The sequence below is a fragment of the Lissotriton helveticus genome, chromosome 2_2 (assembly GCF_964261635.1).
Source record: "Lissotriton helveticus chromosome 2_2, aLisHel1.1, whole genome shotgun sequence".
NCBI classification, from domain to species: Eukaryota; Metazoa; Chordata; class Amphibia; order Caudata; family Salamandridae; genus Lissotriton; species Lissotriton helveticus.
In genome coordinates this window covers 278730811-278754345 of record NC_136060.1, presented here as the reverse complement: position 1 = coordinate 278754345, position 23535 = coordinate 278730811, and the positions used below count along the sequence as shown (strand labels likewise).

The 23535-nt window shown below is 42.1% G+C and overlaps 1 protein-coding gene across 4 annotated transcripts in view; it reads left to right on the top strand.

The window, feature by feature from the left end:
• Positions 1-23535, top strand: part of SLIT2 (slit guidance ligand 2) — a 739121-nt gene that overhangs the window by 451351 nt on the left and 264235 nt on the right. For all 4 annotated transcript variants that reach the window (XM_078678412.1, XM_078678410.1, XM_078678411.1 and 1 more), the window contains exons 7-8: positions 5355-5426; positions 6963-7126. In XM_078678412.1, the coding sequence (XP_078534538.1) occupies positions 5355-5426; positions 6963-7126 (236 nt within the window). The remainder of the gene's footprint in view (positions 1-5354; positions 5427-6962; positions 7127-23535) is intronic.

The window sequence follows — 23535 nt, the reverse complement described above, 5'->3', positions numbered from 1 at the left end:
GTTACAACGACCAAGTTGCTAGTACGCGATGCATTTACATTGCGAGTCATTAGAATGACTTGCTGTAGGGGGCACCCTGGACTTAGGAATTGTATAATTTACCATTACTACTCCAGTTTGCGCAACAGTAGGGAAGGTGTTGGAATTAATTTCCAATACCTCAGCGCCCCCTACAGCAAGTTGCTGTAATGACTTGCGGTGTAAATGCATCGCTTACTAACAACACGGTTGTTGAAACAACCGCATTGTAATAGTCTTGCAATGTATTGACAGTGTTGTAAACGCTGTTTGCCTAGTAAGAGAGTCATTACATTGCATTCAATGTATTCAATGCCCCCTATCCTCCATGCCCCTTAACACGTTGTTGTGCTAGCCCGAATTACTTGTAAGCTACTGCTAAATTTAATTGCCTTGTTTTCCTTACCCTTTGTGAGGATGCTTTCTATTTGTATGCTGAATCATAGCTACGCCTGGGATTCATTTCCTTTTAACATGGATTGAGGGATGCTCCAGCAACTGTCATGGAACTCAGCTGAGTTTCCAGAACTGCTCTCCATGAGGAGTTTGCTTTTTTGCAACTATTAGCTTGATGCTCCAAACCTTTGCTGTTTTCCAAAAGGACCTCTTCATGGGTTTTATGCTAGGATAGGTTAGGTCATTTAAATTAGGATAGGGACTGGTATCTTTATGGACATTCTGTCTCAAGCCAATTTTTTGTTATAATTCTGTAAACAAAGTTGTCTGACTGACTTGAATAAAAGACGAAAATACAGACTAATCGCTTAATGAGAAAGTAAAACTTTATCAAACCTCTCATTATTGTTTGAACATTAAAATAATGTAAGTTGATGATTGTTTTGGAAATGTAACACAGTGACAAAGAATCATCACCTGCACAAGAAATTGGCATGGGCATTGGAAATTCACTTAATACGTTTCAAGGTGAAGCTGTTTATAATTTTTTTATGAGATTCCCGCTCGCACACCATGATGTATGTATACATTTTTAAAGCTTTTTCTGTCCAAGTTCAAGGACATACAAAATCTATATTATTTGATAAAGTAAGCGTTACCAAGCATCCACAATTGTTTTTATTTTATTGAAACTAGTTACAGGGAGCAGTGAGTCCTCCAACCAAAAAAAGTTTGTACAGTGCCTCTAGTAGCAAATACTGGGAACAAAGTATATGCAAGTATTATAATGCAAATGGATACATGTGTACAGTGGGGGGTTGGGTGCAATGCAGTGCTGTTTAAAGCACTACAAAGAACACTAAAACATATAGTATCTGACACAGGTTTCAAGAGATATTCTTGGATTACAAAACAAATGTTATTTAACACATGGGATTGGGGCAGAGCAGTGTACAACCTCAGCAACAGCATCAATGAGGATCTCATGACATTGAGGATGTCATTGTTTCTATATGTGATGCTAGCAATGAAGCGATGGGTGTTGTTTTTGGTGAAATTATTCATTATGCCACCATGATGATATTTGTGCTGTGTATTTACCAGGAATGGGTTCAAAGTTGATTTTAAATTATGCTACTAACTTCACTGGTTTGATTCCAACAAACCTATATGATTTTCTTGCCATGAACTACTCTTCAGTTTAAAGTTTACATTAAATAGTTTAATAAATAATGCTTTCCCGTTGTAATTACATCAAAAGTAGGCCCTCCGATATTGGAATACATTGACTAGTTAGATCAAAGTGTGAGTTTCTTACAGTTTTTCAAGTGTTTTATTCATGGTAAGAGATTAGGTTGAGTCAAACACAAATGCCTCTCTACACGCACCTACTCATTTTATTCTTAAACTTCATCCATAAAACTATGTCCATAGAAACCCTAGTGCTGGGCTTTCTTATATTTCTTGTAGTGCATTCAAGTGGTTACTCTCCATGCTCCTCTACAAGACTTTAAAGAGGGAAGAGTGGTAGAAGGATATTAAGGAGGATCACCAAAATCTCCATTTGGCACAGGATCTAAACATAAGCTGTAGAGTTAATTCAAAACCTGAGGCATGGGCAGTCGTAAAGCACCTTAAAACCAGGCAGAAACCTTTTTCTTATCCCATGAGTGTGTTGGACTGTTGTTGATCAACATGTATTCATAGCTTTCTGTTTTCAACTCTTCCGCCCTCTAGCATTACAATTCCCTGCTCTAGATGCCTTCTTATATGTCATATCTCCATGTGTCCTGTTGCCCTTTTGTCTCATTATGTTCAGCAATAGAACTATCAAGTGAGGCACAGCTCCCATGTTCTTGGACGTGTCTCTTAGTATTTGCTGTTGCCTGCTCCGTAAAGGTGTTTACTGCCTGAAAGGGCTCATACGTTTTGGTGCCTCTTTTGTTATTAATCCTTTATTTTCTTCGGTTGGTAGTGCATAGATGCATTCAGGTAATTCCTTCATTATGAAACCCTCCTTATACACCATCACTGACTATCTCATGCAGCAGTTTCCCATCCAGGACCATCAAATGTTTTCCAAAATATTCAGTCATGATCAACTCATGTAGGTAGGTATGAAGGAATACGCTTTCATTTCTTTGTCTCATTTTTTACTCATCAATGGATTAATTCTGCAGTCTATATAACTCAGATGGGATTAATTACACTGCAGTATGTTTCTCCGTCCACACCCTGTACAGGTGCCAAACAAACCATCCCAAAAGGAAGTACATAAAAATGTTTTTCACCCTTGCCCTCTGTCTGCATAGTAAAGGGGGGTTTGTGCTAAAACCTCTGATCAATTTCAGCTAGGAACCTGGGACTCCATATCTCCTGCTGCAGGTTTTGTCTGAGCAGTCACCACTCCACTCCTGTCAAGGACAGTGGCTTCATGCCATATGGTGTAACAATCATGAAAAACATACATTATTGCTTTGTCCTTCGATTGTATGCTAAAATATAGCGTAAGAATTTATTCCAAATATTTGAATAATAGTTACAAACGTTGCAACTCTTTGGAAAATATATCTAATGTTTTAGAATACAGTAGAACACCTCCCAGACAATATAATACTTAACTAAATATCACATACATTGTATTAACATTACCCCCAGGTATTGCACAAACAAGAGTCCTTCTATAATAGCACCATAATAAAGAGCACTGGATATATAAGCACCGTAGCAAAAATGCTCTACATAATTATTATATTACAAAAGTTCCCCAAAATGTGGGTCTCTTAAAAATATCCCTTAAGCGAATCTTACAAAATCTTCACAATGAAGTGTTTTACAATAGGTTCTAGAAATAAAGTGAAGTACAGACATTGGCATATTTTAGGGCATTAAACATTACATATGTAGCCACTGTAATATGCTTATAGATTTCTATTACCCGAAAGAAGGTGCAAGAAAACAACAGATTACTGGGTTCTAAAAGTGAAGAGAAGGTTACTACGTGGCTTCTAGAGTCTTCTTCTTTCATGCTCTCTCTCCTCCTGCAATTAGCAATAAGGGTTTACTTTCTTTATGTGTAAGACATAGTATTCCATTGAGACCCGGAGGTGGATTGTACTGAAAATATTTTCTGAAATACCAGAGGCCATTGACTCGAGCACTGATTGCTTTGAGTCAGCAATAGTAGGTAGCTGGAACAGAAAATTATATTTTTCCTTGAAGATGTCTACCCACGTTACAGGAAATAGCTAAGATGACTTTCCTGGTCACTGAACAAACGTATAGACCAAATTATGGCATTGGTTGCAGCATATCCCAGAGATTAGGTAACCAACATTTATTAACTGGCCTGCCCCAGGGATCGCTGAACGTCTGTTTTTTCTGAAAGAGGTCAATGTTGTGCATGAGATTTTCCAGGAGGTATCCAAGCTCATAATTGTTGGGAAACAGTTGGAACAATGTGGACAGAGCCACAAGTGTTCCAACTTCTCAAGCTGTAATATGCTTGCCGTAACCTTGCATATGCCTTAACCATGCATATGGGTGGTTAAGGCAGTGCGCTGTCTAGTTGCTGGCTGGCAGAAGCAGGAAGGATCGGGAGAGGATGCTACTCAGTGAGGTAAGTAGGGATGGGACCGGGTTTTAGAGGGGGTTAGTTTTCAGGGATGGGGGTCAGGGTAGTTTTCAGGGCCTGGGGAATTCCAGGTAGCTTTCAGGGTAGGGGATTCTGGGCAGTTTTCAGGGCAGGGGGACTCGGGGTAGTTTTCAGGGCGGGGGATATGGGGTTGATTTTTTAAGGTTTTGAGGGACCCAGGGTAGTTATCGGGGCGGGGGAGTCAGGGTAGTATTCAGTGCAGGGGAGTCAGGGCAGGGGAGTCAGGGCTAGGGGAGGGGGGTGGGGTAGATTTCAGAGCTAGGGGAAGGGTTTTTTTTAGGAGGGAGGGTTAGTTTTAGATGTCAGGTCGGGGGTTTGGGGCACCGTTTTTGGGCTCATGGCTTGGGGGTAAGGATGGTAAAATATATGAGGGCCGGGTTGTTTTTAGGGCTCGATGTAGTTTTTAGGGCTTTGGGGAGTGCAGGGTAGTTTCTAAAGGTCGGGGTAGGTTTTAGGACCTGGGGAGGGTGCAGTAGTCTTTAGGACTGGGGGCAAGGACATTTTTGGGAAATGGGGGGAGGGTGGTAGGGGGTTGGTTTTCAGGCGGGTGGGGTCGTTTTTGGCGCCAGGGCAGGGGCAGGGGTTGGGGGTTAAAACTTACCTGTCCAGTCGTAACCACGGATATGCCGTTACCATACATGCCTTAACAACACATAATTCGCTGTAAAGGCATGCATGGTAAAGACATATTCCTGGTTAAGACTTGCATTGTTGAGACGGCGTGGATACGGCTACGGCATGCGTGGTAAACGCATACATGGTTCCCTCACACAGCCCTCATTGTTCAATCTGTCTAAACACCACATTCTTGCCTTTAGATAACTGGATGTGATGATCCTGTTTGTTTCATAAATACCAAGCACAGACGTCTTCTGGTGACAGACTGAGGAGAACCTGATAGAACTGTGTCCTTTATTTTCAGCCTCCCCACCTTCATTATAGTGAGTTAGGTTTGACCTATGATTAATAGCGGAATGGGTGTCCGCTTCCTTTAGGCAAGGCTGGTGTTATATATATAAATATGGAATTCCTGCGTGTTAAAAAGGTAAAAACTTCTAAGGAGTACAAACACCCTTCCCCTGGTGGGCAATTTATACTGCATGTAGGGTGCTAGAGAGAGAGGAATCACACTGAATGCAGCCATAGCCACTGGCTAGCTGTCTTATTTGTTTCTAACTTCTTCAGCTGGCATATTTCCTTGTTTACTGACTAAACGCTACAACTATCTTCTACGTGGGACTGACACCCTCGATTGTAATGACCTGGTGCCTTTCTTGTCTTACAGCACGCTCAACAATAACAACATCACCCGACTATCGGTGGCGAGCTTCAACCACATGCCTAAACTCCGAACCTTGTGAGTACAAGTCATGGCTAATCTATTGACCCCTCTATTTGTCCAGCCTAGCCGAACAATGATTTCTAGACACCTGGGTCCAGCATTTCCCTACATTGCTGCTGTTACTTAGAGGGGGCGGGTTCAAGAACACGTGCGTCCCTTGAGGAGGTTTGTTTGTGCATTCTGAGCTGATAAAACCGATATAAAGTCCTCATTGAATGATGAAAATATTACTTAATGGGGCCATCCTTGGAAAGATGTCACAGTAGGTCTCAAAACCAAAGCAAGCAAAGGAACATTCTGGAATAATGTTGTTGATGGCTGTTAGGAATGGATGACTATGTAAAGATAACTGTCCTTTTCTTTTCCCTGAAGGGCTTCTTTTAAGAAACACTGAAGTTTTCCTATGCAGTGAGAACCTATAGTTGTTCCTTCTGAGCAGGGATGACCCTTAAACTAACTGTCGGATCAGATAAATGTGGAATCTTTAAGCTTTACTTCCCTACAGCCAGCAGACCCAATTAAACAAAATTCAGTCTCCTGCAACCTTAGTAAAATGAAATTAGCTTTCTGGACTGAGCTTCCTGTTTTAATATCCATTACTGTTATTTGGTTAGGATTGAGTGATGTGGATTAAAAGGTATTGCATTTTATAGAGGATTCTGGGAGCAATATTGTGATTTATAGAGACATACGTCCTTCTCTGTAGTTTGGAAAATCACGAGAGCCCGTCCAGGGTAATTTACCTAATTTAGTGGGTACATTTGTCTTATATTTTATTGATGGCAAAGTGCTTTTTACCTCTTGGAGTAGAGCCATGATCCCTGGCTACTCCCCGCCGACAGGGAGGTGGCTGGCTTAACTCTTTCCCTAGCTGCCATTTGTGTCTTTTAATTTCAGGCTTTGCAGTGAGGATGGTTCCCGAGGGGCCACAAGAAGCTAATCCTCTTTTCTGTGATTAAACAAAAAGAGAAGGAAGCTGAAACGGGATGTGAAAGGAGTGTTTTATATCGAATTATTATTCGGCCTTGTTCAGCAGAAAACGAAAGTGACCTGCTAAAAGGATTTAGTAGCAGTTTCTATAGAGCCTCATAAAGACGAGACTTACTGATATTTCTAATTGGGAGCCAGATCTTTTATTAACATTTATTTCTTCTTCTTGCTGTCAGCCTGTTACCCCTAAGGGGCGATTTGCTTCAAACCCTTGAGTCTTTTCCTCCCCTTTGTACAGACCACAGCAAAAGAATTCTATGGCTTTTCAAGGACTCGTGTATGTTAGTTTTGCTCACAATGGAGTAAGCGGGCAGGAATTACAAAGACTTAATTTTATGTTAGCAAACGCCGGTTTTCTCATCACAGTAATCAGGCAGAGCTAAAATGTATGTGCATACTAAGTCTAAATACATGCATGGAGAAAAAGCCTTCAGAGAAGATCCAAAATGTATACTTACATGATGCCAATTGACAATAAGATCCTTGTTATCCACCAGATCTGAAAAGCTGTTCTTTGCCCTCCCTAATCTAGACCTATTGACTGTGTATCCTTTCATGTAGCCGGCTTCATTCCAACAACCTGTACTGCGACTGCCACCTCGCCTGGTTATCTGATTGGCTGCGGCAACGGCCACGAGTCGGCCTCTACACCCAATGTATGGGACCTACCCACATGAGGGGACACAATGTGGCTGAAGTTCAAAAGCGAGAGTTCGTGTGCAGTGGTACGTAATAATGGAGTACACTATTGTGAGTGCAAACTTATTGCATAAAATGTGTCTTTACCGTCATTTCAGAATATCTCGTTGCCCCAAGCAAAATATAGTGTTTAACACTCTTTTAGGTCCGATTACAAATGTCCAGTTGCATATATATAGGATGATTTATCACATAAATAATAATTTGTGATGAGATGTGTGCTAAAAAGGGTCATTGCATGACCTATGTTCATATTAGGACGCTGTTTTCATTAAGTACCTGGCTTCTGTATACAGATATTTTATCTTGGATTCTAGCTAAATTTAGAAAACAATGCATGATTGGAAAAAGAATGGGGAATGTCAGGATATGCTTATGGTTTCTTGAACTATTTTCGAGTATCTTAAACTATTTTAGTACAATATCGATAATTATGAAGAATGACTAATGACTAATGTACCAAGTTTCCTTTAGAGGAGGGGAACAGGCCAACTTCTCCTTACCTAAGCTTTTACTCACCCTTTTTTTAAAGTTATTGTATTAGATTGCCTATTTACATGAAAAAAAAGAAATATTCCTTTTACAGTATAGCCTATTTTGCAACATATTGCCACAGTTAGGTCAGTTTTTCTATAGGAAATGCGTTGTTGTGTTGCTTATGACTTTGGCACCGTTTGCCAATCATTTCCACAAAACCTTCCAAAAGAGGACTCTTGTTTGCCTAGTTTTCCCATGGAAAGTGTTGGAGACATCCATCAAGTGAGGGCTGAGAAAAAAGGGGAGTCCTAAACTCAAAATTCCCATGCAGTTTTCATAGATTCTTTAAGAAGGACTACCGCAAAAACTGCTGAACAGAATTACACCAAATGTGGCTGGAAGCTGGATTTTGGTGTGCAGATTGTGCTTTTAGTGAATTGGTGTAAATCCATTCAGTAGTTTTTTTAGAAATTAAAATATTTGTTAGACCCACAAGAGTCTCACGAGACTCTTGCGGGATTGCCAATTCAAAAATGGAGTGTTCTGATTAGCCCAGGGAGCTTTTTTTAACATTAGGACAGTTTGAATTTGGTGTAATTCTGGTTAGTAATTTTTCACCTGAATATGTTTTGTGCATCATTGATTGAAAATGTAACTACAAGTAGGTATTATGTGTATATACAAATATGGATATTAGTATCTTATAAGCAAAATCTAACAGAGCATTGTATCAGGAGGACAATGGTAGACAATATTAGATTGTGTACATTAAAGGAGAAATTATCAGAAAGTAAAGTGTAACAATGAGATTTATAGAGCCAGCAATAAAAAGAAGTCTGTTTTCAGAACACTTTGATAACAATTTGCTGCAAATGCTCTGTAGTCCATAATATTAACGACAAATTGATTATCATATATGAAAAAGTATTTTTTTCTGGATATGTAAATATTAAACTTTATTATTACCTAGCTCCATATAACACATTTTAACATCTTGGGAAGAATAAAAGGCTGAGATTGTCCATTGGGGATTGAAACCAACAGCTTCTTGATCTCTTGAGTAAGAACTTGACTGCTAAGCAATCTCACAGTCTTGTAAATGTGAATTAACTAGTGGGCTGAGAAATTGTAGGTCATAGCTCTTGATAGCATGTGAAAAACATTTACTTTTTTTCTGCGCTGTTTATGTACATAAACCAAATTTCCCTGATGCGTTCAGTTTGCAAAACAAATTTCCACTGTGGTCTCTATAAGAGTTTTGTGCTTTTTCTCATTTATTCTGTCTGATCTGCTTGTCATTGCAAACAAAACCTATGCGTAGTTATACCATATAAAACATTTCTTAGTGACAAAAGTTGCTTTTGATCTTCTCTCTGGTGTAGGTCTGCAGACTATTGGCACAAAAGTCCTGCAGGGCTGTATCTGAAGGACATTACATTAATTTTGTAGATGTGTAATTTTGTTTGATTTGAGGCACTTTGGTATATATATTTGCGGGTATTAATTTGTAGCTACACATTTCATGTAAACAGAAATGTCTGTAAAACTGTTTTTATTTGACATATTTATTATTCAAAATGAACTGTACAGACTAAATTGATAAATGTCAGAACATATGAAGCGCAGATAAGTGGTTCAACTTTTAAAATGAAACATTAAATGTGTCTAAGGCCCCGATTACGAGTGCTATTTATTGCATCAGATAAAATGTGAGTCCCCAGGTTTCAGAATGTATAAAGTGTGATAAATTGAAGCTATTCTGAGTTTTTGGGGAACAACATGCAGATGTTGGTGCTTAGCAAAACCCAAAATCTGCATATCACAATAAATACCATACTCTTCCCCTGCTAGATTCCAGCAAGTTTGATATATCGAAATTTAACAGTAGGTAAGGCCATAATTGCACCCAGTAAACTCTGTGTAACTCAGAGTTCTGACCCATACGTAAGTAGGGGTTTGAGCATGGGTTGGACAACTGTGGTCCACTCGTAATCAGGACCGAAACTTTCACACTGCATGGTTCACATCCTCAGAACACTACTTTCTCCTTCAGAATAATGTCTGCATACTATAGTATGTGTTTGTTGTGTGTTTCTAACGGAATGACTAACCCCTCCGTACTAACCCGCTTTCTCAATTTTTTTCCTTCATTGATGCCTACTAGACGAGGAAGAAGGCAAGTTTTTATTCCTTTTACTTTAGATAGAAAAAACGTCAGCTGCAGATGGTTTGATATTGCAATGTCTGAATGTGTGATAGTATCTTGAGCTTACAGCAAGCACATTTTACTTTTAAAATATTGCCAATATAATTTGAGATGCTTTAGCGAGGGAATCATGTAAAAAGAGCTTACCTAACTAAAAGGACACCTATAAAAAGTGTGCATGTTTTATTGTCGGTAAAAATTGGGCACACCAATTAAAACAGATTTTTACTTCACAGCAGGACCAAGTAAGGTCATGTAAAAATGCATATCTTAGAAAATATTACGAACAAACAGTTACACCTTTTTTCCAGTTATGGTAAAAACAGCTTGACAGTAGCAAATCATATTCTCAAAAATGCGTTTTCACACTTGCAGGGAGCATGTTGCTTCATGCAAATGTGGCAGTATGTTTTCTCTGCATATGTATCCTTTTTATTTAAAATAAAAATGTTTTTAGAGGTTTGTGTAGCGCGAACTAGACTCGAGACATTGGGTATCAGAGCGCTTTGCATGAGCACCAGTTTCGTTACATGAGGACACATTCATTTTTGTTAGGCACAGGGAGATTAAGTGTTTTGCCCAGAAACACAGGATGTTGAGCGTCGTTGCTGAGACTTGAACCCGGTTTCCCAGCTTCGAGGTTGACCGCTCTAGCCGTAAGGCTACATCCTTAATCATAAACGGTCCTGTGCATAGTGGGCAACCAGTGAAAGGGCTGCTGTCCTACTTCAGCTGAAGAAGAAAGCACAGTGGCCGTATGGGTGGAGTGACCGCGGTCTATTCCCATACGCCAATCCCCTGTTCATCCACATATATGGATCAGGGTTTGCATATCCAGGCACAGGCCGTACATTGCAGGGTCATAAATGCGTTCCTGTGAACCAATGTTCATAAAGCTAGTGTTAATGTTTCTTCAGGTGCAGTGCCATGAGTTCATTTTGATAGCAGTAAGGCACTAATGAAGCCCCATTTCAGCAATGGACCCTTGTAATAGCGTGCAATATAGCATATCACTTAGCGCATAACAATTATGGCCGGGTGAGACAAATAGTTTTCCAAAGTTCAACCGTCAGATTCATCCTGAATTATCATGTGTTTACAGAAGACAGAATGAGATGCACTCAGGTCGATCCCCGAGGTGTTATTGGTTATAAATAAAAATAAAAAAGGAACAGGGAGTACTTTTGTACTGCAATAGGACACTTGCATTAGTATTCTCTAGGTTCACTTGGTACTCTATAAAATAAGGAACAGAAGGCACATATGTACTGCAGTTAAACGCACCTCAAATAGTATAATTCGAGTTTAAATTTAATGCAGATGTCCACATAGACTCACCTTTCCCATATGATCATTAACCTTCACAAAGCAGAAGAAACATTTGGCAGAACAAATGCTTGCTTCATCAGAGGATGAACAAATTAGGGTATATTTTCTAAAGGTTATTTTTGGATCATTCTGTTCATCCTGAAGAAATATTAAAACGCTGTTCATTAAAATGGCACAACCCATTGCTATGGTGGGAACTGTCCCTTCTGCTGGTGATGCCAGGTGGCAGATCAAAGAAGCTAGTAAGTGCAGTTTTTGAGCCCATCACTGAAGTTATTTAACGTGAAAGTTAAGTAAGGAACACTCTTAAGGTGTGTAAATAGATTGTAAGAAGCACACGTGTCTCGCGTGTGTCTGCTTACTCAAAACAAGCATTGGCAAAACCTAAATATGTCCAACTTTAATGTTCTGCATGCATACTGCGTTTTTCTCACCTGCGCTCACACAGTAACATTGCTCACATTAGACTCACAAAGGCACTCGCCTCACTTTGATCTCACACAGGTACACACAGGCCATGCACTCACAATATAAACTGCTCACCTTTCAGTGAGAAGACACTCCCCTCACCATGCATCTTAATCTACACTGACACAGGAACACCCCTTAAACTGCAGTTAACAACTACTTGCCCTGCACTCACACAGGGTACCCTGCAATTACACTGCTTAACTTACAATCACTTGGCCACTCCTCTTGCCCTGGACTCACATGTGGCTGCTAGTGGCCTAAGAACTCTGCACGTTTACATTCAACTGGTTTGTTATTTGGCCGATTTTCTTTTTATTAACATATTGCCGTTTCCAAATAAAAGAGCAGTAAAACACATACTGACATTGGTTTTGATAGACAAGTACAATAATATACACTACATTTTGCAATCAAAAACCCGAAAATGTCTCGAAGCAGGTGGTTTTCTCCCTGACCCCAGGCAGTGTGTGTCGGCTATTATCATCCAACTTGTTGGCACAGCCCTGGGGCCTATAAACAGAGTCTTCTATTGAGGAACACTAATCCATACCGTGGAATCATTTCACCCTAGAGGGGAATTCTATCTCCTATCTTCCGGCTATGTTCCTCTTGGCCACAAGTTGCCCCAGCAACGTTCATGATGTGATTTAACTGTCCCAATCCTCCATGATGCCAAGAAGGGCAAGCGTGGGGTCTAGAGAGCCTTCTGGCCAACCACTTTTCCCAGAAGACGATGTATCATGTCCCAGTACCTAGCTATCATAAGACACTCCCATATTGTGGATAAGAGTGGCCTCTAGCAGACCCCATCTGAGGCATGCCTCGTTTAGGGCTGTCCTTATCTTACAAAGTCATGCAGGGTGGTAGTAAACACTATGAAGCCAATTAAACTGGATGAGACAGAGTTTGGACGAAATCTACAGAGTACAGGGTCATCTGTGCCCACATCAAGATTTCATTTCCCAACTTCCCATATCCTACTTCCAGCTCAAACAAAGCCTACTGTTAACGCGGGATTTCTGGTCTGTCGTTATTATTCCAGATCCCAATTCAGGTCGACTAAATCGTTGGTACCTGTCATTGAGTAAAAGGCAATCCACTACTAGGTCAATCAAATAAGGACTTACTCCACTCTGAATAACCACTTACTACAAATAAGTTTTAAAAGTTTATTATAAAGCCAAAGTTATCTGGAGATACAAACATCTCAGAATAAGATTCAAAAGATATACGGGAATCAATACAAACAAGAATTCTCTAAATGCTCTTAGTCGGCAGAATGATATCACTAAAACAAATTCAAAAAGCATTAAAGTTGCCAACATAGACACAAGTTGTAGCTTATGCGTCATTTACAGAAAGGAAAGTTCAGATTAGACTGTCCCTACACTAGACTAAGTGACATCCCCACTTAACAAGATCTTTACCTAAAAAGGTGTCAGCCGTGGTGACTTCCAAAGAAGATCACACACTTCTCTTAGTCTTCTAAGTCGAATCGATCTCTTGCAGCTAACCTATCTGCCTACCCATCCGTTCTCTTAGGCTCCTCAGACCATCTGCTCTAACTCCACCCTGGGGTGCTGTCCCTAATACAAAATCACATTTCCAATAGAAACGCCCTTAGAGACGCCCCTCACGTGGTGTTAGTTCTGGCGGCAATTTCCATGCTGGTACTCCTCTGGGTCCATCGTTAGCGTTGACCTTGCTTCCCAGGCTCTTCTCCTGCTGGACGGTACCCCCCAGGAAATTCCTGAAGCCTCCTACAGGTCTGTGCCAGGTTTCTCTGAACAAAAGCCCATTCATCACTTCCCTGATTAAACCCCCTCGCACCTGCAAACAGACACTTTCTCTGTGGGCCCCAAATTCCGGCCTCCACCATATCTCCTAAGTCGTAAACCATGTAACAGGCTCTGTGTCTTGTGCTTTGCTTGACCTCTCTTCTAACGAACCCATGCAGATCAAACGAAATGACTTTATCTATTCAGGCCTACTAGAATTACATGAAACAGGCCTCTGCACTCTGCAAACATTTCAATTTCTTTAGTTTAAACAGTATTCTAACTATAACACATTGATTAAATGAAACACTTCTATAAAACATATATTTCAGTTCTATGATCAATAATACTTTGCATTACAACAACATTAGATCCATATTGTGTGGAAATGCATCAGTTTCTTGTATTCTCTGTGAACTGCCATGTGGCCTACACATTTCTACGCTTAGCAGAATTACATTTTCCCTTACAACCACATAACCTGGGATTTCAACATCATTCTATCATCACTACACAATTCTATATTAGCTTTTCACACTGGTATATGTATTATTACTCTAATTAAACACTCATATATATTGCCACTCTATATATTTTCACACTCTTACATAATTTCTACTAGGCTGATGCAACGTGCTTGTAAATATGGTGCACTTCTACATTTTTTTCTTAAATTGCGCTCTCTCATGCCTCCCTTTGATGACTTTTAGTAGTCATCACAATCACAACACCATCCCTAAGATGTGAATTTTCAAACTGAAGTCGTTGCAATATTCCCTCGTTTCATCATCTCTAGAGCCCTCAGACTCCTGTGCTGATTCTCCTGCATCGCAGCTAATCTCCTTCCCTGCTCCCGCATTGATCTCTGCAACCTGTTTGATCTATACCATTGGTACAGCCGCACCAATCCCCACAAAGTGAGTACACAAATCACTATTATGATGATAGGTTTCAATATGTACCAAACGATTCCCTTTCCTAGGTTGGCAAACCAACCTCCAACTTTACCCATTCCTTGACCTACTTTCTCCCACACATTTACCTTCGCCAAATCCTCAATCTCATGATGTATTTCAGTAATATTCCGTATATATTTCTCTAGAGGTTTTGAATTGACTGGAATGTAAGTGCAACATTCCTGGACCTTCAAAGCCTTACAGACGCCTCCCTCTTTGGCTAACAGAACATCTAGAGCAAGTCGGTTCTGAAGAACCATTGCCCTTATCGATTGCATCTCTCCCTCCACCAGCATTAATGATCTAGCAGTACTGGCGGACAACCTATCTACGACTGTTGCCAATCTTCTAATCTTGATGTCATTCAGTATGATTCCCAAAAGAGGAAATGCAGCACCAAATACATCTCCAACTACCTCCTCAGTGCTGACATCTCTTCTTCCTCTAGCTTGAGTTCCTCCCTCTATGATCTCTAAATCCTTAGCATGGTATATTTTGGGGAAGACAATCGCTAAATAGCACGATCCATACCAATTATCTGGTAGTTTCACATATGCATTCCTCCCACAAACAAAATATACATTTGGGATCACCTGCATTTCCTTCAAGAAATCCTTGGAGTAATACTCTAGCTGAAAAGCATGTTCACAACTTACTTCTCCCACAAACACATTTTCGTAATAGGTTTCACCCCTATGTATACACAGTTTCCCCCTTTTCTCTCGATCTAAAGCTATTGGACCATTACTACCCTTTCTTTGGTGTGACCTTTCTTCCTCGGTCCAATCTGTTTTCCATTGACCTGAAGATTTTAAAATCTTCTGCCTCCTATATCGAGCATCCACCTGTCCCACAAAATTTTTCTCAATTTCTGACACTGTACAAGTCAAATTATTTCTTCGAGCATGTGAAGTATCTAAAGTTTTCCATGGAAGGAAAAACTTCTGTAACCTGTCTTCACTCTTGTAATAATCCCATTTATTGAGGTGCTTGTAATTTGGCACCTCTGGCAACACGGAGTCAAAGTTCGAGAAGTAGTACTCGAAACCATCACGCTCATAAAATATGCTCAGCAACAAACTACATGTGATTCCATAAGTTAATGGAAGATGATGGTACCTAATGCCCTCGTCTACAGATGCTGGCAATTTCATGCAGACGTAACAATGTTTAGCCTCCATAGCATCCACATATTCATAAAGCAATTTAGCATATGCATTTGATTTAAAATTTCCCTGCGATTCATCTACTGTAACCTACGAGTCTCAGCTGCTAGCAAAGCTTTCTCTTTCTCTGTATTGTCCCCCTGTTTACCAGCAGTAGTAGCTTTCTGTGTTGATACACTTTTTGCTTCCTTTGTTGCTTTCACATCATTTTCATGTCCCACTATGTATGATATAGTGACCACTAACACTATAAGAGAAATCACTCCCACTAAAAGTGTGCCTATTATGCATTTTGTCCTGCGGTTCGGGTTGCCAGCCTCCATGATCTCAAAACAGTGTATCTCTGCCTTTTCTGTCACAGCACAAAGTCTCTTTTCTTTGCTTCTTCAGCCTTTTTGAACCACACCTGGAAACTGATAATCCCCTCTGCAAAATCAGTCTATGAGTTCTATAGCAATAGACAACCCTAGCCCTTCTCCATCCGCTAAAATGGAAGTCCCTAGTTTCTTCTTCTTCTTCCACTTGGCGCTAGGTTATCTCTCAATCTGTTTATTTACAAAGTCTTTCAAAGTCTTTAGCAATCCGGAATTATACGTGTTCCAACAACTCTCATCACGCACTCTAATATTTCCAAACGAAGAAGGAGTTCCTCAAGTATTGGACACCTTGAACAACAAGCCGGAAATTCCACTTTGTTTAGAACCAAGTCTCTTATTCCGCTCAGGTAAGGAGGATAAACGATATTGAGTGTCAACAACCCTTCGACCTCCACTCCTGGTATCAGCAACTTTATTTCCACTATTATAATGGGGTCAGTACTGGTCAGGGTCACTTCCCTCACCCTCCCCGTTCTGCGTGCTTCGGACATCTGCAGCGAGGTAGGTCCACTCAGGAGTAGCGTATCTTCTGCAAGGCACTCGCACCCTCCTTGATCTTCTCGGACCTTCCTGTTCCTGTCCTTGTGCACCTTTGTCTGGATCTGAGTCTTCGGATATAGGAGCAAGGGTTCTCTCTGGAGTTGGCTTTAAGTTCGGCCTCTGTTTTCTTTTGGGCCAACTAACTTCTCCACGCCTTGTTCTCCTATTTCTCGTCCCCACACTCTGTTCTTGATCACTCTGGTACTGATCTGTGTCTGAGCCGTATTCACAGCAACTTTCTCCTTCAGTGGCAACTTCAGTTTCACTGCTGTCCTGCCTTTCTTCTTCTGGATCTGTAACACTCCCAACTTCTTCTGACTCCCCCACAGCTTGACTGATCCCCTCTAGTGGTTCTTCGTCCACAGCTGGATTTTCATCTGCGAGAGGAGCTGTTTCTTCCAGGGGTGCTGGAACTCTTCGAGTATGGGAAGCGTGGATCCAATTTGGCAGACCTCCACACTTCACTGCAGTGTTCGTTGTCAATATAATCTGATAGGGCCCCTTCCAACGCACATCTAGACAATTCTTCCGGATGTGCTTTTTGACGAGGATCCAGTCACCTGGACACAAGTCGTGACATAGATCTCTGGAAGATGGGACTTCAGCAGCCTGCACCTGAAGAGACACAGAATGAATGGCGTCAGACAAACCTTTGCAGTAATCCAGGATCAGATCATCTGTAATATTCAACAAAGCAGTGGTTGGGACGGTTGGAAGTCTCATTGCCCTCCCCATTAGCACCTCGTGTGGAGAGAGACCTGTCCTCCTGTCGGGTGTGCTACGCATACTCATAAGCACCAAGGGCAAAGCATCAGGCCAACTTAAGGAAGTCGATGAATATACTTTGGCAATTCTGCATTTCAAAGTCCCGTTTATCTGCTCCACGATACCTGAAGCCTCTGGTCGATAGCTACAGTGCAACTTCTGATCAATGTTCAATGCAGAGCAGAGCATCTTCACAACTTCACTGTTAAAATGAGTTCCTCGATCTGATTCCAGGGAGTTTGGCACCCCGTAGCGCGGGATCAACTCTCTAAGTAACAATTTTGCTACTGTGAGTGTATCGCACCTGCGTGTAGGGTATGCTTCGACCCATCTGGAAAATATGCATACAACCACCAGAACATACCTAAGGCGGTTGACCTTTGGCATCTCGATAAAATCTAATTGCATTCTATTGAAAGGCCCCCCAGACCTCCCAATGTGACTCATCGTAACTGGTGTTCTTTTCCCTACGTTCAGTTGCTGACATGTAACGCATCTCCTACAGACTGCTTCTGCTGCAATCCTAAACTTAGGACAATACCAAGTTTGCCTAAACACCCTCAGCATGGCATCCCTTCCTAAGTGTACTGGACCATGTATCTGTCTTGCCATTGGACTCACTAATTCCTCAGGTAACACTGCCCTTCCATCTGCTGAAACCCAAAAGTCAATTTCACCTTTCACACAACCTGCTGTTTCCCATGCCTTTTTCTCAAAATCAGGTGCATTGTCTTGCATTACCTTCAAATCCTCCCAAGTATCCACTGTTTCTAACATCATGTTTAATTCTGTCTTTTCCTGAATCCCACCTACTTCCACCTCCGTGAAAGAATATCCGTGCTCCGCACAGTAACGGGCACCTTCGTCTGCATATCTGTTACCTTGCGACACAAAATCTTTATTTTTGGTGTGGGCTATACATTTAACTATTGCTATTGCATCCGGACCTTGTAATGCTTCTAACAGCAGTCGCACAAATTCTCCATTTCGAATAGGCGAACCAGAGGAGGTCATGTAACCCCTCTGAGACCACAATTGCCCGAAATCATGAACTACACCGAAACCATATTGGCTATCGGTATAAATGGTGACTCTAATTTTCCTACCCGCTATGCAGGCACGGGTCAATGCAAGGATTTCTGCCACCTGTGCGGAGTGTACTCCTTCCAGGCAAGCGGCTTCCACAACTCCAGTAATGGTGCAAACAGCATAAGCTGCTCTCAACCGACCAGTATCGTCCCTTAAACATGAGCCATCAACAAAGAAAATTTCATCGGGGTCAATCAACGGCTCATCCACAATATCTGGTCTGGGCTTCGTGCATAGTTCAGTCACATCAAGGCAATCGTGATCTTCACAGTCTTCGCCTTCTATATCATTAGGAAGTGGCATCAGTGTAGCAGGATTCAAAACAGAGCACCTCTTAAGGGTCACGTTTTCCGCAGCAAGAATAACTTGCTCGTAACGCGTGAGCCTACTGTTGGTCATGTGCTGTGTCTTGGTCCTGGTCATTAACAATTCCACAGAATGCGGTACATACACCACTAACTGGTGTCCCATCACTATATTCTCACAACGTTCAATGCTGACACCTGTTGCAGCAACGGATTTGAGACATCCGGGCAACGCTGCGGCTACCGGATCTAAAGTAGCCGAGAAATATGCAACTGGTCTACGGGCATTTCCAAGAGTTTGTACTAAAACTGACAAAGCACAACCTTCCCTTTCGCAGCAGTACAGTGAAAATGGTTTCTCATAGTCTGGCATCCCCAAGGCTGGAGCACGACACAGGTCCTCTCTCAGCTGTAGGAACAACATCAAACACTCTCTGTCCCATGGTACCGGATCACTCACCTCCTTGTGCGTCAGTTTCTGTAAGGATTTTGCTTTCAGTGAAAAGTTAGCTATCCACTGTCGGCAATAACCAACCATTCCTAGGAACATCCTGACTTCTCTCTGTGTTGTAGGCGCGTTCATTTTCATTATCGCCTCTATCCTGTCTGGTGACACTTTGCGCTTTCCCTTTTCTATCCGATGACCCAAGTACTGTACTTCGGTCAGACAGTACTGTAATTTGTTTGGAGATACCTTGTGTCCATTTTCAGCTAAATGGTTCAACAAGGCCATGGTATCTGTCTTACAAGCTTCTTCTGTTCCTGACGCAACAAGTAGGTCGTCTATGTACTGGACCAGAACCGAGTTCTGTGGCAGTACTAGACTTTCAAGATTTTTCTTCAATATCTGATTAAAAATTGATGGGCTATCTGTAAACCCTTGTGGAATACGACACCATGTTAAGACGCGATTTTCCATTCTAAAAGCGAAAAGATACTGGCTCTCTTCATCTAATGGACTTGAAAAGAAAGCCTGACAAAGATCTATCACTGTGAACCACTCAGCTTGGAATGGTATTTGAAACTATATCACTGATGGATTCGGTACCACTGGACAACATGAAACAACTATGCTGTTAATCTTCCGAAGATCCTGTACTATTCTAAATTTCCCACTAGGCTTCTGCAAACCCATAATCGGGGAGTTACATGGACTACCCACGATTTCCTTCAATATTCCCTGTTGAATCATAGAGTCAATCACAGGTTTTATTCCTGCTATCGTCTCCTGGGACAACTTGTATTGAGGCGTTCTTGGATAATCGACATTTGGTTTCACCATGATCTTCACTGGTTCTACACCTTTGATCAATCCTATCTCTTCTCCAGTAAAATCCCATACCTCTGAAGATACTGCATCACGTAAGTCCCAAGGAAGGTCCTCCACAGTCAGAGTGGGATACAGTTCTATGCATGTTCTTGAATTTGTAACTTTAAAGGTAGCATCATCGTCAGTAGTCTGTACCTCCACTCCCTGAGGTGTGCAGTATATTGTGCAGTTCAGTTTGCACATTAAGTCCCTTCCTAACAGACACACAGGACTAGAATCACATACCACAAACTGATGTTCATTGGTGTAGTTTCCTATTTTTACTGACACTGGTTCCGTCAAGGGGCTAGTCATTCTTCTGTTTGCGACTCCTACCACTTGAATTGTTTCCCCCAACATCGGTAGATCTGGAACCACTGCTGATCTCAGAGTTGATCGAGTAGCTCCAGTATCCACTAAGAATGTTGTAGGACACCCTGCCACTTCAGCCTCAACAAACGGACCTCTTTGATCCACCTCTAGAACTGCCCCGAGGGTACAGTCCTCTTCTCTGCTTACACGTTGTCCTGTCAATGGATCAATGTAATAACATTTTTCTTCATCTATAAAAAGAGGCATTTGTCTATAGACTTTTCCTCCTGTCGCAATCTTTGGTGGCTGCGGGAACTGAGCTCGTGGAGCCGAAGTCCCCCCTTTGGCCACATTACTTCTGGTCACTGTCACCCTTTGAACTGGAACCTCTTGAACTTCCTCCTCTACCTCTAGTTCTCCGTTTTCAGGGTTATAGGGACACTCGCGTCTCCAATGTCCCACCTGGTGACACTGGTGGCACTTTGTCGTTTTCTTCAACGTAGCAAAGTCTATTCTAGGTCTCGAGTTTTCCTCGCTGTCTTTATTCTGATTATTCGATTTCCGTCCCATTGTCCCCGTTCCCTGCTGCTGTCCACCCTTTCCAGCTGACTGCATCTGCACCATCATCAGCTTTTCCTTTAATTTCTTTGCTTTAGAATCTATTTCATCACTGCAATACCTTGCGTACCTCAAAATCTCATCCAATGGTTTGTTTTGCCAACAAATTAAATGTTGCTGAATCATCAAACAAATATCAGGTCTCAACCCCAAAACGAACTTTGATGCAAACTGTCCTATATCCTTGGGATCCATTACATCTAACCCACTGTATTGTTTGAATGCTTTCAGCAATCGCTCATAATACTCATGAACTGTCTCCTTGGGTTCCTGCCTTGTTCGGTCTATCTTTACCCAATCTATATCTTGTGGTGGCACCTTCTCTTTCAGCCATGTCATCACCCTTTCATATTTTAACATTACACTTTCTGACGGTCCATTAGTAAGAGCATCCCTCTCTGGTTCTGCAGTGGGCCATTCGACACTAGTCTTGCATGTTGTCCACAAGTCCCCTGGAACCACAATGTCAAACAAAGTGTTCAAATCAATCCACAATACCTTTGAAATCTTGACAAACCTCTCTACCTGCTTGTACCACTCTACAGGGTTCTCCCTCAACTTTGGAAATGAGTTGGTAAATGCGGCTAGATCCCCTCTACTCCAGGGCACATGTACATAATTCCCATTTGCTATTTCTCGCAAAGGGAATGCCTCCATCTTCATTAGCCTTCCCTCTGGAGACATCGCATTCACGCTCCGTCTAACAGTTCCCTTTTTGGACCATCTCTCTTCCCATTTGTCCAGATCTCTCCATGTTCGTATTCCTGTGATCAGTTCCCTTATGTGTGTTTTTAATCCTGTAGTTCTCTTCTCATCCAAGTCCTGGTCTGAATACTGCAACCTATGGTTACCCTGCAGTGTCTTTGTTCTGGACAAATCTACCATATATTTTTCTGCTAGTTCAGACAGTTTCTCATGAGCTGCTCTTGCCTTTCGAGTGATGTCCTTTGCCATAAACAGTAGCTCATCTTGCTCGTACGTCTCAATCCTTTCTATTTGCAACGTACCATCTATTATATCTTCCAGATCAGATCTTAAGCTGGACACATCGAGTCTTTTAGCTTTCACCACAGCTTTCAGTACGCTATCTCTAGAGGGTCCATTTACATCTCTCCCATCACAGCTCTGAGTCCTACGTCTGGGCTCAGGCGTGTTATGGGGAGTCCTCCCTTGCTCCCACCTCTCTAGGTCCCATGCAGTTCCATCCTCTCTGGGTGTATGGTGAAACACTTTTCTATTTCCCATAGTCCCAGAGTGTCCATCCTGCCTGGTTCCCCTAGGTGCATGGCGAGACATTTCATTATTCCCCATTCTTTCACAATATGCCGGTGACCTCTGATCCCTCGACTCATGGCAAGATCCCTCGCTGTTCCCTGTGTTCCCATGATTCCAGTGCTGTACGTTTTCATCAGGTGCGTGGTGAGTGCACCTAAACCTGTCTCTGTACTCTCGTGTCCTTTGGTCTCCCTCACTTTGCATGAGACGAGACATCTCTCCACATCCGGTACTTCTCTCTCTTCGCTCCTGCCCATTTCCTCCATCACTGTATCGTATAACTCCTCTACTCTCCTGACTGCTTGCGCTAGCCCCGCAGTGAGACAATGTCTCTTTTCCTCGATTTCCCCATTCTGCTTCCTCTCTTGACCTGTTGTTCGGTGCTTCTGTGGACCCATCCCATTCTCTCAAGTCAACCCTCAACTCTTTATAGGATTTCGGCCGTGGTCCCCTCAGGTCCATCGGTCCTCTCTGACCCCCCTGCTCTGTTACGGGACCCACTGCTGAATCTAATGGGGTGCTCCACGTTATCGGTCCTGGCAATTGCCTCCAGGCATTGGTCGTGTTATTCCTCCTTTCCATCTCGACTCTTTCCCTGTCTAACTGTACCTGTTCTCCCTCTTTCCCCTTCTCTGGGTGATAAATCGACCGTATAGGTCCTATGGTAACGGGTACTTGAAGAGCATCTGGCAATTCATAAGACTCAACTCTCTCTGTTGCTGGCGTCTTCTGTACCACAACCCTTCCGACTACACTCTGTATGGTACTATGTTGGGGTGACCCTTCATCTTTGGTAGGTACCCAATCCGCTAAAGGGAGTGGCCTATACCCTTCTATGCCAACCCTGTCTTCCCTTGGGAGCTCCGTGCCTTCCGTCTCCCTATTGTCCGGAGGTGGTCTATCCATCAACAACCTATTTATTACGTTGTCTTCCGACTCGCTCTCCTCATCCTCTTCCATGAGCCTCTTTTCTCCTGCAACCTCTCTCACTGTGTACAACTTATCCACCTCAATTGCCTGTACCCTCCATCTCTTGGCGTCCGCATCCCATTGGGCATCTCGCACTGCCCTTACTGATCGCCTCACCCTTTCTTGGCGCCGATTCAGATTCCTGTCGTGCGCCGCCCTAATCCATGCGTTAAGGGCCTCAAACTGTGTCGGTCTAGGCAGAGGTCTCAATGAGGACATAACTGCTTTCAGCTGATGTAATACTTCTAACCTAAACGTTCCGTATTTCGGAAAAATCAATTCCTCATTCCCTTCCGTAATCTTGCTCCAATCACCAATCCAAAGTATAGTATGCAAACCAACGTTCGTTGCCATATAGTAAGCTGGTGTACCCTCTGGCGGTGCCTCTTCCCCATAATAAGAATTTCTTCTTTTTCTCTTAAAAATCCCCCTCAAACATTTAAAACACTTCATGTTCAAAACCTACAAAATTTCTATTTTCTCCGCGTTCGCT